The sequence below is a fragment of the Hemiscyllium ocellatum genome, chromosome X (assembly GCF_020745735.1).
Source record: "Hemiscyllium ocellatum isolate sHemOce1 chromosome X, sHemOce1.pat.X.cur, whole genome shotgun sequence".
Classification (NCBI taxonomy): Eukaryota; Metazoa; Chordata; class Chondrichthyes; order Orectolobiformes; family Hemiscylliidae; genus Hemiscyllium; species Hemiscyllium ocellatum.
The window spans coordinates 1710353-1728258 of record NC_083453.1 but is presented as its reverse complement, the minus strand read 5'-3'; the positions used below and the strand labels follow the sequence as shown (position 1 = coordinate 1728258).

The following is a 17906-nucleotide window of genomic DNA, read 5'->3' as shown; positions in this document are numbered from 1 at the left end:
AAAATTAATGACTTTGTAAATACAATTTTGTTTATTTTCCTGCTCTGAAAATAATTTCCACATACACTGCAGTCTTACCACATTCATGAGACAGCTTAGCTGCCCTCTTCTTGGGCTCTGCACTACCACTCTTGCTGAGGTGACCAATAATTTCAAAAGAACTTCTGCTCCCCATTGGCTTGTGACAATTGGCACCTACTGACTAACATGTGTGGGTTCTCCACCCTATTTCCTTCTGCCACCCTAGCCATGCTCAGTCTTGGGCCCTCCTCCTTCCTTTCTGCCAAGTGGCGGTACATTGGTATTTGCAGCCACGGTCACCCCAATAACACAGAAATCCAACATCACTTGAACAACAATAAATTAGTCTTCATGAGGCCAAATCCTGAAGCCCCTCTGGCAGTTTTTCTCTCATTTAATTCCAATACATTGTTTTCAAACTTCCCTCACTTGGCCCAACCATATTGCTCAATTGGCATTCACTTTCATGCCCCAACTTCTCTCCCTTCACCATTTGCTTATTCACACATTCCTTGATCTGTTTATATAATGCCTCAAAATTCTCATCTTTCTGACAAGTCTCATTTACCTCCTTAAACATTGTCCCTTTTACATGCTTTAGACTCACTGCATCACTTGGGGAGATCCACTGGTATAAAAGAAAGCAAGGAAAGGTTCCAATGAATGTTGTGTGCCAATTGAAGAGAAGGACTAGGGTGTTTAGGATGAACAGTATTGGTCTGTTCAAACACAAATCGTGCTGCACTGTTTAGCAATGCATTTCAATGCCCAAATCCCATCTTGACCTGGTCTTTATAGTCAAAGAGGAGCATTTGGGGGAACATTGACCCAGTCTTGCAGAAATGCTCAGACTTCCATTTCATACCTGCATGATAGGCCACTGATCCTCGACTCCAGCCTGGATGACGATTTTTTGGGTAGTCCTAAAAAAGGAAATGAAAAGTAATCAAACAAGTTGGGTGAAAGTGGTGCAACATGTGAGAAACAGTTCACAATTTCCAGGCCATGTCTGTTCTAAAATGAGAATAACTAGTTTCAATGTTAATTACTGCTTTGTGTTCAGTGTGCAAATAATGCAATTTGAAAGGAATTTGTAAGATATTCATTTTTTTAAATTAATCATTTCAGGTAAAGTGGGTGGCACGGTGGCACAGTGGTTAGCACTGCTGCCTCACAGCGCCAGAGACCCGGGTTCGATTCCCGCCTCAGGCGACTCTCTGTGTGAAGTTTGCACATTCTCCCCGTGTCTGTGTGGGTTTCCTCCGGGTGCTCTGGTTTCCTCCCACAGTCCAAAAATGTGCAGGTCAGGTGAATTGGCCATGCTAAATTGCCTGTAATGTTAGGTAAGGGGTAAATGTAGGGGAATGGGTCTGGGTGGGTTGCGCTTCGGCGGGTTGGTGTGGACTTGTTGGGCCGAAGGGCCTGTTTCCACACTGTTAGTAATCTAATCTAATCACAAATGTCAGTCATGAAGAATGGACCACTTTTCAATTCAGAGATCCAGCTTCAGGTAGACCCTAAAGCACAGGAGCAGAAGTCAGCCAAATCTAGCCCATTGAGTCTACTCTGGCATTCAACGAGGTCATGACTGGATAATTCCCAGTTACACTCTTCTGCCTTTTCCCTGTAACACATGATTCCCTTACAGATTAAAAATTGGTCTGTCTCAGTCTTGGATGTACCTAATGATTCAGCCTCAACAGTCCGTGGTGGTAAATAATTCCACAGGTTCTCAACACTCAGAAGAATTTTTTCCTAACTTCTGTCTTAAATGTGCAACATCTGATTGTGAGATTGTGTTCCCTGGTTCTTGACTCTCCCCCTTCCTTAAGTGGTCATCTGACCATATTACAAGTTTAGTAAAGAAATACAAATTTCATAATAATATTTACACTGTAATATGCTTTGTACCTTCCAAAGCCTTCATTAAAGTTTTCACTTTAAGGCCTGGATTTCAACAGAAGTTTTAGGAAACATCAGGTGGACAGAAATTCAAACCAATTCTGTGCATCCTGAGCAATTTGCAGAGTTTTTCAGTCTGCACACAGTACAGTAACAGAACATGAAGTGAAAGGGCCTGTGACCCAAATGCAGTGAGCACCTTACAGGATATTTGGTTTTGCCCACAAGGCTTGAAGAAAACACAGATTGAATTCTCAAACGGTTTGATTTGGGCAGGTGATGACATTTCAGTGTTATAAATTACTGCCCTTTTTCTAATCTGAAGTGCTCAGAGACAATACTGTGACTTAAGTCACTAAACGTTCTTTGTTAGCTGTTAGATTAGTGGATTGTTTGACAATATAATTCTTTTCAGGCACTCCCCTGATTAAAAATACTCTTCTGGACCACTTTTGAGGTTTCAGAAAAGAAACAAAGACTTAGATTCCAAAAGCACCTTTCACAATCTTAAACTGTCACAAAGAGCTTTCACTGCCAAAGAAGTCCTTGTGAAATGCAGTTACTGTTATAGAGCCAGAGATGTTGTACTGTAGAAACTAGTCTGCAGCAGATCATTTGCACACAGCAAGCTCCCACAAACAACAACCTGATTAAAGCAGATTATCTGGTCATTGTGATGGTGAATGAGGGATTAACATTGACCAGGACACTAAGCAGAACTCCCCTATTCGCCTTCCAACTAGTGTCATGGGATCTTTTATAACCAGCTGAGAGAGTCGACTGAACCTCTATCTGATACAGCATGGAAACAAAACTTTCAGTCCAACGATCCACGCTGACCATGTTCCCAAACCAAACTCGTCCCACTTGCCTGCATTTGGCCCATATCCCTCCAAACCGTTTCTATTTATGTACGTATCTAAACATCTTTTAAATGTTGTAAACTGTACTGCTTCCACCACTTCCTCTGGCAGTTTGTTTCACACATGAAGTACTCTCTGTGGAAAAAGGTTGCCCTTTATGTCCTTTTAAAACTTTCTCCTTTCACCTTAAAAATGTGTCCCCTAGTTTTGAACTCTCCCACACCAGGGAAAAGACCCTTGCTATTCACCTTCTCTCTGCCCCTCATGATTTTATAAACCTCTATAAGCTCGCCCTGAACCGCCTACGCTCCAGTGAAAAAGGTCCCGGCCTCTCCAGCCTATTTTTATGGCTCAAACCCTCCATTGCCAGCTACATGCTGATAAATCCTTTTTGAACCCTCTTCAATATCCTTAACAATATCCTTCCTATAGCATGGTGACCAGAACTACACACACTACTCCAAAAGAGGTCTCTCCAACGTCCTGTACAACCTCAACATGATGTCCTAAGATCTGAGCAATGAAGGCAAACATGCTAAATGCCTTCTGAACCACCCAGTCTACCTATGATGTAAATTCCAAAGAATTATGCACATAAACCCTTCTCTGTTCAACAACACGACCCAGGGCCCGATCATTAATTGTTTAAGTCCTGGCCTTGTTTGTTTTACCAAAATGAAAAGTCCATCAAAAGCATTTGCCCCTGAGGTCATGGGTTTAAGCTCCCAATCCAGCGATTTGAGTTGTGCTTCCAAGTGTTGTTCTAAGCGTGTGCTGTGCTGTCGAGGTGCCATCTTTCAGATCAGATACTGAGGCTCTGTTTGCTCTCGAGTGAATGGAAAAGATCCCATGGCAGTATTTTGGAACAACAGGGGAGTTCTCTCTAGGAGCTGGGGCATATTCATTTTTTGATCAACATCGCAAAAAACAAACCCACAGGTTATCTGGTCATTATTTCATTGCTGTTTGCGGGAACTTCCTGTAAGTCTATCGGCTGCTAGATAATGACGGTACCAGCGCTTCCAAATTATAGGTCACTTCATTAGATTGAGGTGCTTTGGGGCATTCTGAAATGCAGGGTGACAGACAAAAACTGGACGCCATGAATAAAGTCTACAGGGAATTTAGAAGACAGGCCTTTTTCCAAAATTTAACAATGGCTGGAGAAAGAAACAGTTGTACTGTTTACACAGAATTTCAGTCCAAAATGTTGACATAGATACTTTGAATGTTAAATGTTGATGTAAAAGTGTGAGCCAGATCACTATAGTGACTATGAGCAGAATTTAAGTATAATGCTTAGGTGATTCCGGACACGTTGTTAATTTTCTTTCTTGTTCTGTGAGAAAAAGTGGACGTCTTGCTAGGATCAGCTTTCATGGTCACTGCTCATCGTCCCAGTCACTCCTCATTCCAGAATTTCATTCATAAAGCCTCTCTCTCACTTCAACTCAACTCCCCCACCCCCCCCCCAACATGTCTATGCTGACCAACAAACACTGGTCTCTACATCGAACAAAGAACTGCTGATGCTGACAATCTGAAACAGCAAACAGAAATTGCTGGAGAAACTCAGCACGTTTGGCAGCATCAGTGGGATGAAAGCACAGTTAAAGTTTCAAGTCTAATGACTCTTCTTCAGAACTGTTAGCAGCTCAGATAAGGTCGTATTTATGCTGAACCACAAGTTGGATGAGGGGAGGATTGGGAAGGGTGAGTAGATAGGTGGAGATGGAGCCCGGAGGGAGAAAGAGATATGAAGTGGGGAGGTAAACAAGGAGATTATGGATAGCAGGCCAGGACAGAAGAAAAGCTGAACAAGTGATAATAAGAATTAAGAGTATGAGAAAATGAGAAAACAGGATGACGTGAGAATAGGTGACTGTGCCAAAAGCATGCCATAACATGACTGGGTGTGGGGTGGGTAAAAACATGGAAGGCAGGAATCAGGCTGTAAAACTATTGAACTCAGTATTGAGTCCTAGGGACTGCAGGGTCCCCAAGCAGAAAATGAGATGCTGTTCTTCAAGCCTCAGCACAAAATTAACTGGTCTGTAATGACCTAGCCTACCCTTGCTGTCTTTCTTGAACAAAGGAACCACATTAGCTATCATCCAATCATTTGGTGGCCCCCAAAATATTAAATACCGCCTCCAGGGGCCCAGAAATCTCCTCCCTTGGCTTCCATAGCAGCCTCTCATCAGACTCTGAGGATTTATGCACCTCTATGCTCGCTAAAACATCTAACATCCCCTCTTTATGAACCTTAATGTGTTCTATAACTTCACTCTCACAACCGAAGTCCCCGCTCAAAATGTCTTTCTCTTCTGTGAATACAGATGATTTAGGACTTCACCCACGTCCACTTGCCCCATGTACAGGTTGACCATTTGGTCTCTCATAGGTCCCACTCTTTTCCTAATAAACCTCGTAATATGCATGTAAAAAGTCTTGGGATTTTTCTTGATCCCACTTGCAAAGATATTCCATGGTTCCTCCTTGCCCTCCTGATTTCCTATTTAGGTAACTTCTCTGTACTGTTTTTAATGCTCTGTACTTGATACAGGTTTTCTCCCTTTTCTTTATCTAACTATTGATATCCATTATCATTCAGGACTCCCTGGACTTGCTCTTCACTCTTACAGGAAATACGCTGGCCCTGAATTCTCACAACACTGCTATTAAAAGACTTGCTGCAAATAGCACGTCTATATGGATTTCAGTAAGGCCTTTGATAAGGTTCCATATGGCAAGCTACTCTGGAAGGTTCGGTCGCCTGGCATTCAGAGGGAGCTGGCAAATTTCATATTTAATTGGCTTCATGGTAGGAAGCAGAGGGTAATTGTGGAAGGATGCTTGTCTAACTGGAGGCCTGTGACTGGTGGTGTGCCTCAGGGGTCGATGCTGGGCTCGTTGCTATTTGTTATTTATAACAATGATTTGGATGAGAATATACAAGGCATAGTTAGTCAGTTTGAAGATGACACTAAAATATGAGGTATTGTGGACAATGAGCAAGGTTATGAGAAATTACAGCAGGACTTTGATCAGCTGGGGTAGTGGGCCAAGAAATATCAAATGGAGTTTAAAATAGATAAGAGTATTTTGGAAAAGTCAAATCAAGGTAGGAGGCTTGTGGTGAAGAGGGACTTTAAGGATTGTAGTGGAACAGCGGGACTTTGGAGTTCAGATGCATGATTCTCTGAAAGTAGAATCACAGGTAGACAAGGCACTGAAGGCGGCTTTTGGTACACTAGCCTTCATCAGTCAGGGCACTGAGTATAGAAGCCGGGAAGTTGTGTTGCAGTTGTACAGGACGTTGGTGAGGCCACACCTGGAGTACTGTGTTCAGTTTTGGTCAACTTGCTACAGGAAGGATGTTATTAAACTGGAAAGAGCACATAAGAAATTTGCAAGGATGTTGCCAGGACTCAAGAGTCTGAGTTAGAGAGAGAGGTTGGACAAGCTAGGAAGTTTTTCTTTAAAGCGTAGGAGACTGAGAGGGGATGATATTGAAGTGTATAAGATCATGAAGGGCATGGATAGGGTGAATGCACTCAGTCTTTTTCCCAGGGTTGCAGAATCGAGGACTAGAGGGCATCAGTTTAACGTTAGAGGGGGAAGCATAAAAGGGAACATGAGGGACAACTTTGTTTTTTTACACAGGGGGTGGTACACATATGGAATGAGCAGCAGTGGAAGTAGTTGAGGCAGGTAAATAGACAACATTTAAAAGGCATTCAGACAAAAGCAGGGATATAAAAGGTTTAGACGATGTCCAAGTGCAAGGAAATGGGGTGAGAGTGGATGGACATTTTGGTCAGCCTGGACCCAGTTGGGATAAAGGGCCTAGCTCCATGCTGTAGGACTCTCTGTCTCTGGCAGTTTATGTTTGCTGCATCATTTTGAATAATATTAAAATTGGCCTTTTCCAATTCAGACACAACATCTGTGCTATCCTTATCCTCTTCCAGAATAATTATGAAACTTACAGAGTTATGTCACTGTCCCCAAAATGCTCGCACACAAACTTCAATCACTTGACTGGCTTCATTCCCGAGGATTAGGTCGAGCACTGTCTATCTCTACTAATACCATCTACATATTGGCAGAAAAAGCTTTTTTGGGTGCGCTTTAAAAATTCCACCCCATCTCATCCTTTCATACTGAAGATCTCAGTTAATTTTAGCAAAGTTGAAGTCTCTTACAACCATACCCCTATTTCTTTCTGTGATTTGCCCACATATCTGCTCCTCTATCTCCCTCTGACTGTTGTAGGGTCTGTAGTATAATTCCAGCAAGGTAACTGCCCATTTTTTAAAGTTCTAAGCTCTACCCAGATGGCCTCAGTTGAAGACCCTTCTCGTACACCCTCCCTCATTACTGCAATGATGGCCTCCTTTATCATTAATGCAATGCTCCAATGTCTATGACACCACATCGCCATCACACCTGAAACTTCAATACCCTCAAATGTTGAGCTGCCAGTCTGTGTTTCCTTTAACAATTAGATTAGATTCCCTACAGTGTGGAAACAGGCCATTTGGCCCACACCGACTTTCCAAAGGGTAACCCATCCATACTCATTTCCCTCTGACTAATGTACCTAACTATGGGCAATTTAGAATGGCCAATTTGTCTAACCTGCAGATCTTTGGACTATGGGAGGAAACCGGAGGAAAGCCACGCAGACGTGGGGAGAATGTACAAACTCTGCACAGACAGACGCCTGAGGCTGGAATCGAACCTGGGTCCCTGGTGCTCTGAGGCAGCAGTGCTAATCACTGAACCACTGTACCGCCCTCAGTGATTGCAACAATATCATCTTCCCATGTGCTGATCAACACTACATTTGTTCGCCTTACCAGTTAAGCTTCTTGCATGAAAATAGATACAATTTAGGTTTCTAGACCTTCCCTGTGCATTGACTAGAGTGGTGCTGGAAGAGCACAGCAGGTCAGGCAGCATCCCAGGAGCAGGAAAATCGACGTTTCGGGCAAAAGCCCTTCGCCAGCATGTGCAGTCATCACTTTTGCCTTCCCTGTGCATTACCCTCTGCATGTCTTCTCCTCCAACTGTACTGTCCTAGTATTACTTCTATACGCAATTAGACCTTGCTCTCCTGACTTTACATCTACTCTGCGCCCCATTTCCCTGCTAAATTAGTTTAAAATCTCCTGTGAAACAGAATGAATTCACTGGTACTAGACCAAGCACTTACTTGGGGATACTGGATAGAGTCAGTGGTAAATGAGTGAAATTTATAGCAGGGGCTATGAAAATTGCCTCAACCTTGCTGTTTTTCAACTGACAGAAGGTTCAGCATGTTTATTCAAAGCTGCATGCACCTTATGGCCATTGAGGCAACTATTCCATTTTGGACAACGCCCTTGTGCATCCAGGAAAAACAAATTCAAGGTACAAATTGAAATGAACTGGCTGCACGCAACAAAAAAAAACTGAAGAGGAAGCACTAATTGTGACTCATCTCTGATTTGAGTGCAGACTTCTAGACTAACAATGTGGAGCTGGTTTTGGCTCTGAACAATGGCGAAGGGAGAGATTCGAGTCTCATTAGCAGACATGTTGTTTCTGATCCTGTCTGTGTCAACAATACCACCAATGTGTAACACATCTATGAACAGGAGGAGTTAAGGACACAGCCTTGGCAAATTCAGTTAATGAGAGTGTGGGTTGGGAAGAGAAGCGACTGCTGGTGATCTGTTGGCTGTGCTTGGATCATTGGAAGTGGAACAAAGCACAGTCCATTCAGCTGGACAGTAGAGGGGAGATGATGATATGTTCAGAGGAGGCGGCTATTCAGCCCATTGCACATGTCTCAAACATAATGGGAAATGATGATGAGGTTGATTATCTTAAAATTGAAGTAATAAAGCACTGCAAACACTGCTGCCTCATTGACAAGCCACATAACATAAGAGATAAAGGTGGGAAGTAGAGACAGAAGTAGAGGGTTTGAAAATGACATGAATCATGAACAGCAGGAACCCAGATTTGCTCTTGCCCTCAACATGATCCTGCAGGCTTTGGCAGCAGAGAGAAAGGATGGTAAACCATAACATGATTGAGCCAGGTCTAGGTATGAATGACTAAGATTGTGTGAATTATGCGCATTTGAGTTTGTTGCCATCAAACCTGAAAGCATGAAGATGGGAAGAAATGAGACGAGGAAATGGTTTAAACGATCAGTGCAGCAAAGGTACCCTGAGTGGGTGGTAGATATTTTTAATCAACCTGTTCAGTAACGTTATGACACAACTCTGGAGAAGGTGGGACAACAACCTAGGCTTCCTAGCCTGGAGGTAGGAAGACTACCATTCTACCACAAAACCCCCTGGTGATGCTAAACTTGCTCTGAAGCGACTTTAACCCTCAAATGACAGAATGGGAAGAAGGTTGATGCATCAGGAGGAATTAAGGTATGGTGCTTCAGAAGGGGGACTAGACAGATGAGGAGAAGAGGAGACCAGAACAGGGCAGGGCCCAAAATAGGCTTGGTCTGATTTAGCAACCAAAGTTCACCCAGAAGCAGAATGCAAGGGGAACTTTATATTACACGGAGCAACAGGGAGCTAAGAAGCATAACAAAGAAGGGGAAATTTTAAACCGGGGGAATAACTAATGAATAGTCTTGAGGGGAATAGGGACAAGGTAGGAGAGAAGTCATGTCTGCTTTAGATGCAATTTGTGTCAATAAGAAAGGCAAAGTCTCAACAGGACATATTTCAGTTTTCTTCAACACAAATACCTGGCTTTCAATTCCAAGCGCTTATTGCTCTGTAATGATAGAAATTTATAATCTCTAAATGTTGTTACCTTGTGTGGGACACTGGTACATTAGCTAAGCCTCAACTTTGTACTGGCTGCGAGATACTGTTAACCTTTGCACTCTCTGCAACTGTGAGGAGCACAGTGTTGCATTGTTCTACCTTCCTTTCAGTCTCACACGTAATTACACAGATAAATTACACGTTTGAACTTTGAAAAGAGTGTTGTGGTTTATTTTGGATGACAAAGAACTTCAGAAAAAGACTAATTACAGAATTAGCTGTCTGGAATGCATTGAATACCCAGAAGCATATGGAGTCAACTAACACGAGTGACCATCCCACACAGTTAGGTACAGTTCTTTCTGCCTCAGTGAAGTCTAGCACAGGTCAGCCTGCTGTAATTTGCATTTCGTTAACACAAATGCGAACAATCTAAAATGTGAATTTTAAAAACATGTATTGGTTATAACACGATTTTGCCTCTATTAGTTTAAATAGTGCTATAATTACTCAATTTTCTTATAACACAGGATTGCACGAGAGTGGAACTAATGCGCTATAACATGACCAACTGTGCCCAGTCACAGTGCTGGCTTATTCCCCAACTCTTTCCCCTTTAAAACTTACTTCCACTGATAATCAGGACATTATTAGCAGCACAAAGGAATCAATCATGTTACTTAAGGGGAAGAGGTCTTGTGCTAGAAAATTAAGCATTCCAACTTGCTCATTTTCACCTTCAGTCTCCTCTCAATAGCACTAACAATGGCCACAGGCATCCTCTGACCCTTTGCCCAAATGGCCAATCTCCATGTGCAAGTCTAAACACAGTATGTCATCACAAGGAATCAGAACAAACTCCAAAGGCAACTGGAACAGTATGAAGGGCCTGACAAAAGATCCCCCATTCCAACAATGAAGAATTGCTCCTGGCATCTCAAATGGGACTTTCTTTATTCTATCCATTGATTTTTTGTTTTATTCCCAGGAGATAACTCTCAGTGTAGGAACTCTCAACCCTATTAAGAGAAGAATTTTACAGGGTGAACACTACCTCAATCTTGTTTTATATGAGCTCAACGGACATATTGTGTCAGTCTCCTTCTTTTCCCCCTTATCCTTGCACACCACTGGTTTCCAAATAATCATCCCCACTGCCCTCTGAAATACTTCAGTTGAACATACCTCCACCACATTTCTAGGCAGTGCATTTCGTACTTCAATTAATGATTGTGTGAAAAATTATTTTTCTCATATCACCCTCACTTATTTTACACATCATTTTAACTATCTGCCCTCTCTTTCTTGTCCCTGTTACGAGCAGGAACAGCTTATCCTTACCTAGTCTATCCAGCGCATTCATAATTTTGAAAACCTCCAGCTATCTCCTCTCAGCCTTCTTCTCTTCAAAGGGAACAGTCCCAACTTCTTCAATCAAGCCTCATAGTGTCTTATTCTTGAAATCATTCTTGGAAATCACTTCTGTACTCTCTCTAGTATCTTTATATTTTTCCGAGAATGTGGCACCCACAACTGTACACAATACTCCAGCTGAGATCTAATACAAGTTCAATATCACCTTGCTCTTGTACTCTATGCCCCTATTAATAAAGTTGAGGACATTGTATGCTTTATTAACTGCTCTCTCCATCTGTCTTACCACTTTCAATGATCTGTGCAGATATACACCCAGGTCCCTCTGCACTCCCTTTAGACTCATACACCCTATTTTATATTGTCTTTCAATGTTCTCCTGCATCACTCCTCATATTCATATTTTCTAAACAATCTAGGGATAAAACATCAGTTGCAAGAGTTTAAAATGTACATACGTAACTTTTTCAGGGCCCTATATTTTAAGATTTGCAGATGGATACTACATATACAAAACAACAGTGCATCTATTTAGCACGGATATTAACAGTTGATTAGTAACACAGTAATACTGTTCAGGAAGGTCAGGTTTTCAAATGAAAATGAGAAACAGAATCTGACTTAACAGAGGCTGCAACAGTGGGTTTATGTTTCGTGATAGCTTTATATTCTTTTACATATGCTTTACCTCTACTTAATACGGATCATACCAACTGGTGGACTGAACGCAACACCGATGTTTTTTTCCCCAATTGGTGGTAAATTGAGTGCAAGTGGCCAGAGCAATTATACTTTTTGACAATGCCACTTCCACTTATATATATCCAGCTCTCTTGTGAAACCTCCTTTGGAATCCACGTTCACTGCTCTCCCAGGCAGAGCATTCTAAATCCAAATAACTCCCAATATAAAGAAGTTTCTCCTCATCTCACTCCTAGCTCTCTTGCTGACAATCTTGAAACTGTGACCCCCAATTACTGACATACCAACTAGTGGAAATAGAATATCCTTCTTTACCCTGTCAATTTGTTCATGGTTTGAACATCTCTGCTCCAAGGAGAAATAAGCCCAATTTCTCTAATCTTTCCTTGTATGTAAACTTCCTCATTCCTGCCATCATTCCAGTAAAATCTCCTTTTTCCTCTCTCCAGGGCTTTAACATCCTTCCATAAATAAGGTGCCCAGAACTGAACACAATGCTCCAAATGTGGTCCAACCAATGACTTGTAGAGGAGCAGCATAACTTCCTTGCTTTTATACTATGCTTTTATTTATAAATCCGAGGATCCTATAAGCCTTCTTATCAACTGTTTCAAATTGCCTGGCCGCTTTCAGAGAATCTGCACTTGAAACCCAAAGTCCCTCTCCTCCTATGCTCCCCTCAAAGTTGTACCATTGAGCCTGTATTATCTCCCCTTTTCCAACTTTTATTGAACCTTATTATATCGTGATCACTATTTCCTAAATGCCTCCTCACTCAAATGTTCTCCACTTGGCCTGCCTTATTTCCTAACACTGTTCCAGAAAGTTCTCCTGCACATAATGTAGGCATTTCTCCCTTTTCATATCCCATATCCTACCTCTTTTTCCCAGTCTATCCTAGGGTAATTGAAATCACCAGTTATCACAAACCTACTTCTCCTGCAGATTTCCATAACCTGCCTACAAATATTCTCTCCTACTTCTTCCCCTCCATTGGGAGGTCGATAATAAATACCCAACAAGGTCACTGCCCCTTTCCTATTTCTCATCTCCAGCCATATAGATTCCAATTCAGGAACTGCAATGAGACTATTTTTGACCAAGATTGCTTCCTTTTATCTGCCTTGTTTATACTAAAAACTTTCATAGCCCAAAATGTTAAATATTCAGAGTTGAAAAATGTGGTGCTGGAAAAACACAGCAGACCAGGCAGCATCCGAGGAGCAGGAGAATCGATGTTTCGGGTGTTCCTGAAGAAGGGCTTATGCCCAAAACGTTGATTCTCCTGCTCCTCGGATGCTGCCTGGCCTGCTATGTTTTCCTAGCACCACATTTTTCAACTCTGGTACTCCAGCATCTGCAGTCCTCACTTTCTCCCTGTTAAATATTTAGCCCTATTTTGGCTTGAGCCACATTTCTGACAATGTTACTATTTCAGATCCCCCCGAGCAATTTCTACTTCCAATTCCTCACACCTGTTCACTATACTCTGGGACCATTTCCATACTTAACCCTGCCCTTATCTATTTCTTGCCCATTGGAAGGCATCCATTTATTTGTCAACACTTCCATTTATCGATTCCCCATCTCTTTTTTGGACAAGCACTGTAGCTATAACACCTGTTACAGTAATCTATCAACCATGTTCTGGCTAACAACATAAATAAGAATACTGAAGTGGGATAGATTCTCTATTACCTTCCACCCTGGTTGTTACTCCAGAACGGTTAATGACACAAAAGTCGGTGGAGTTGTGGATAGTGAGGAAGGAAGTGGTAGGTTACAGCGGGATATAGATAAGTTGCAGAGCTGGGCGGAAATGTGGCAAATGGAATTCAATGTAGCTAAGTGCGAAGTCGTTCACTTTGGTAGGAATAACAAGATGATGGATTACTGGGCTAATGGTAGGCTACTTGGTAGTGTGGATGAGCAGAGGGATCTTGGTGTCCATGTACACAGATCTCTGAAAGTTGCCACCCAGGTAAATAGTGCTGTGTGGAAGGCATATGGTGTACTGGGCTTTATTGGCAGAGGAATTGAGTTCCGGAGTCCTGAGGTCATGTTGCAGTTGTATAAGACTCTGGTGCGGCCTCATCTGGAGTATTGTGTGCAGTTTTGGTCGCCATACTATAGGAAGGATGTGGAAGCTTTAGAACGAGTGCAGAGGAGGTTTACCAGGATGTTGCCTGGAATGGTAGGAAAATCTTATGAGGAAAGGCTGAGGCACTTGGGGCTGTTCTCATTGGAGAAGAGAAGGTTTAGGGGAGATCTGATAGAAGTGTATAAGATGATTAGGGGTTTAGATAGGGTAGATACTAAGAACCTTTTCCTGCTAATGGAGTCAGGTGTTACTAGGGGACATAGCTTTAAATTAAGGGGTGGTAGGTATAGGACAGATGTTAGGGGTAGATTCTTCACACAGCGGGTTGTGAGTTCATGGAATGCCCTGCCCGTATCAGTGGTGAACTCTCCTTCTTTATGGTCATTTAAGCGGGCATTGGATAGGCATTTGGAAGTTATTGGGCTAGTATAGGTTAGGTAGGATTCGGTCGGCGCAACATCGAGGGCCGAAGGGCCTGTACTGCGCTGTATCCTTCTATGTTCTATGTTCTATGTAACAGATATGACAATAACGGACTCCTGCCTCGAAATAGGACAGGGCACTAAATATTCCTGGATATAAGGTGTTTCAGAAGTACATGGAAAGAAAGAAAGAAGGAGGGATAACAGTATTGACTAAAGAGCACATTAGAGTGTTGGAGAGAGAAGAGGTCCCAGGTGAATTGGGGCAGAATCCATTTCATTAGACCGAGGATACAGTGGAGGCATCAATACAAATCTGGCCACCTGAGGCCACCAGCTTGTGAGAAAGATAAAGTGGAGAATATAATGAAATTTACAATGGGAAAAAAATTATTCTAATGTTACCTGAAATAATAATTGTGTGAACAGCAAAGACAGAGGAGAGTTTCTGAGATAGTCTCAAGAGAATATGTTTTTAGTCCAATGAACAGAATCATTGCTGGATCTGGCACAAGGGAGGACCAGACTCAATGTCGAATGTTGAGAGGGAAATTGAAATACAAATAAAGAGAGCTAAAGACAGAGTATGCAAAAAGGTTGGGAGCTAATATAAAAGGTAATTCAAAATCTTTCTATAGGCACACAAATCGAGAAAGTGTAGGAAAAGTGGGAGTGTGCCTGGCACTGATTAAGGACCTAAATTATTCAGGTAGAAGGTATGACTAAGGCAATAATTTAGGCGAAGGTGGGTACTGCAGATGCTGGAGATTAGAGTCAAGATGAGAGTGGTGTTGGAAAAGCACAGCAGGTCAGGCAGCAGCCGAGGAGCAGGAACATCAACGTTTCGGGCAAAAGCCTGATGAGGGGCTCCTGCCCGAAATGTCGATTTTCCTGCTCCTCGGATGCTGTCTGACCTACTGTGCTTTTCCAGCACCACTTTAATCTTAAGGCAATAATTTTAAATTCCTCTCCGGCCATAGAAGAGGTTCCAGAGGACTGGAGAACAACCATTGTAGTACCGTCGTTCAAAAAGGGCACCATGATGACTCTCTGTCCCTGCATTAACAATATTTTTTAGATGTACTGTGTTCAATTTATACCTTCATTCAGGCTGTGCTAAACTTGTGTTAAACTTCTGAGTGATATTTGAGCAATCATGAGTGATTTTTTTTGGTGTGCCCCTAATTCCACTTCTCTCACAGGCCCCATTATTTATATCAAGCGGTTTTCTATTAAGCGAGGTTTTGCTGGAATGCAACTACAGCGCTATAGGCGAACTACCTATATGTTAAACTCCATCTGCCAAATTTTGGCCCATTCATCAATCCTATCCATATCCATTTGTAATTTTATTTCTTAATTGCAACTTACTTTCCCACTTATTTTAGTGACATCTACAAACTTAGTTAGTATTGCTGTCCTTGCATTCAAGTTATTAATATAGATTGCACATTGTTGTGGCTCAAGGACCACACCCCGTGGCATCCCACGAGTTATACTTGCCTTTATTAGTAATTTTTTAGAGTGTAAGAACAGGGAGATTATGATGGAACTGCATAATGTTTTTGTGAGCCCACAGTTAGAGTATTGTGTGTGTTCTACAGGATCTACAGGAACCTACATTAGAGGGGGGATGTGATAGCATTGGAGGATGCTGCCTGGACTAGACAGTTTCAGTTATGAAGAGAGATTGGATAGACTGGGGTTGTTTGCCTTGGAGCAGAGGAGACTTGGGTGGGGCAGGGAGGTGCATGATTAAGATGTATAAAACCGTGAGGGGCATTGATTGGGTAGACAAGATCCCTCAGTGAAGGGATCAATGGCCAGGGATATCAATGTAAGGTATGGGACAGGCTGTTTCGAGGGGATGTGAGGAAAGATGTTTTCCATCCAGAGGGTGGTGGGAATCCAGAACTCACTGTCTGCAAGGGAGGCAGAGGGAGAAACCAAGTAGTATTTAAATGTTCACTTGTGATGCCCAAGCATGGAAGGCTATGGTCCAAGTACTGGAACATGGGATTATAAAAGTTAGGTTCTTCTTTTTGACTGGTGCAGGCTTGATAGGGTGAAGTGCCTTTTTTCTTTGCTATAGACCTTCACGACTCCATGACCATGAAAAATTACAATAGGATAGTAATAAACTTGCTTAATGGACAAATAGTTGGCAAATGATGTTCAGTACAGATACTTATGAGGTTATATATTTTGGCAGGAAAAACAGGGGTTACTTATTATTTGGAATGTGCAAGTCTAGATGGAATACAGGAATAAAGGTGTCCCAGAGTATAAAATCCCTGATTACTAAAAGCTAAAAAGGGCATAAAATTCTAAAGAGAGTATAGGGACAGAGGGACCTGGGGGTTTATGTGCAGGTGGCTGGAGAGGTTGAGAAAGCAGTTAATAAGGTACGCTTAATCCTGGGCTTTATAAATAGAGGCAGAGTACAAAAGCAAGGAAGTTACAATAAATCTTTAAAAAAGGCTTGGTCTCAGCTGAGCTATTGGATCCAGTTCTGGGCACCACACCTCAGAAAAGATGTCAAAGCTTTAGATAGGCTGCCAATTTATGATAATGGTTCGAGGGGTGAAGAACTGCAGTTATGTGAACAGATTAGAGAAGACGAAAGCTTTAGATAGGCTGCCAATTTATGATAATGGTTCGAGGGGTGAAGAACTGCAGTTATGTGAACAGATTAGAGAAGACGAAGTGTTCTCCTTGAAGAGAAGACGGAGTGAAGTTGATGGTTTTGAATACTTATATCAAATCTATGAGGCATCTGGACAGAGAACATAGGAAAAAAACTGTTCCCATTGGTGAAGCATCAAGAACCACAGCAAAACGATTTAAGCTAATGTGCAGAATTTTTTTTTTTAAAAACATAGCTTGTGACTATCCGGTAGGCAGGTGTTGAGAGCAGTCTGTGTTCACAGCATACACAGACTCCTTTTTTGAAATCTTTAATTTTGAATAACACAAATTATGAGGTCCAGTACTGTTTGCTCTTAATCATGTGTGCATTACTTATTTCATCTTCCTTCGGGTGTAGGTTTGCTCGCTGAGCAGTCGGTTTGATATCCAGACGTTTCATTACCTGGCTAGGTAACATCATCAGTGGGGACCTCCAAGTGAAGCGAAGCTGTTGTCTCCTGCTCTCTATTTATATCTTTCTCCTGGATGGGGTTCCTGGGGTTTGTGGTGATGTCAGCCATCTTCCTTGGCTTGCTTACATACGGATAGTAATTTTATAGCGAATAATTGAGTAACTGTACTGGTGATAATTGACACTCAAAGGTAATGTCCACTGATAGTTTAATAGATACTTGCATTGTTCAGAATGGTGTTGAGCCTTGCAAACTAGTAAGGTCCCAGGGTGCACCCCATCAGGTAACCTCAATGGCCCAGAGTAAGATATCAGCAATTGGCTGTGCTCCTGACTACTGGCCACACACTACTGCTCAAAAGCGTCTGTGTTGACACTCAGTGAGGATGTTAGCTGGCATGCCCTCCATGACCGAATATCATAGGGCATAAAACAGGACAGGTTCGGGATCAGTGGTGCTGGAAGAGCACAGCAGTTCAGGCAGCATCCAACGAGCAGCGAAATCGACGTTTCGGGCAAAAGCCCTTCATCAGGAATAAAGGCAGTGAGCTGGAAGCGTGGAGAGATAAGCTAGAGGAAGGTGGGGGTGGGGAGAGAGCAGCATAGAGTACAATGGGTGAGTGGGGGAGG

The 17906-nt window shown here is 42.3% G+C and overlaps 1 protein-coding gene across 3 annotated transcripts in view; it reads right to left on the bottom strand.

Moving 5' to 3' along the window:
- Positions 1 to 17906, bottom strand: part of spryd3 (SPRY domain containing 3) — a 343156-nt gene that overhangs the window by 94561 nt on the left and 230689 nt on the right. For all 3 annotated transcript variants that reach the window (XM_060820956.1, XM_060820955.1, XM_060820957.1), the window contains exon 8: positions 887 to 944. In XM_060820956.1, coding sequence (XP_060676939.1) covers positions 887 to 944 — 58 coding nt within the window. The remainder of the gene's footprint in view (positions 1 to 886; positions 945 to 17906) is intronic.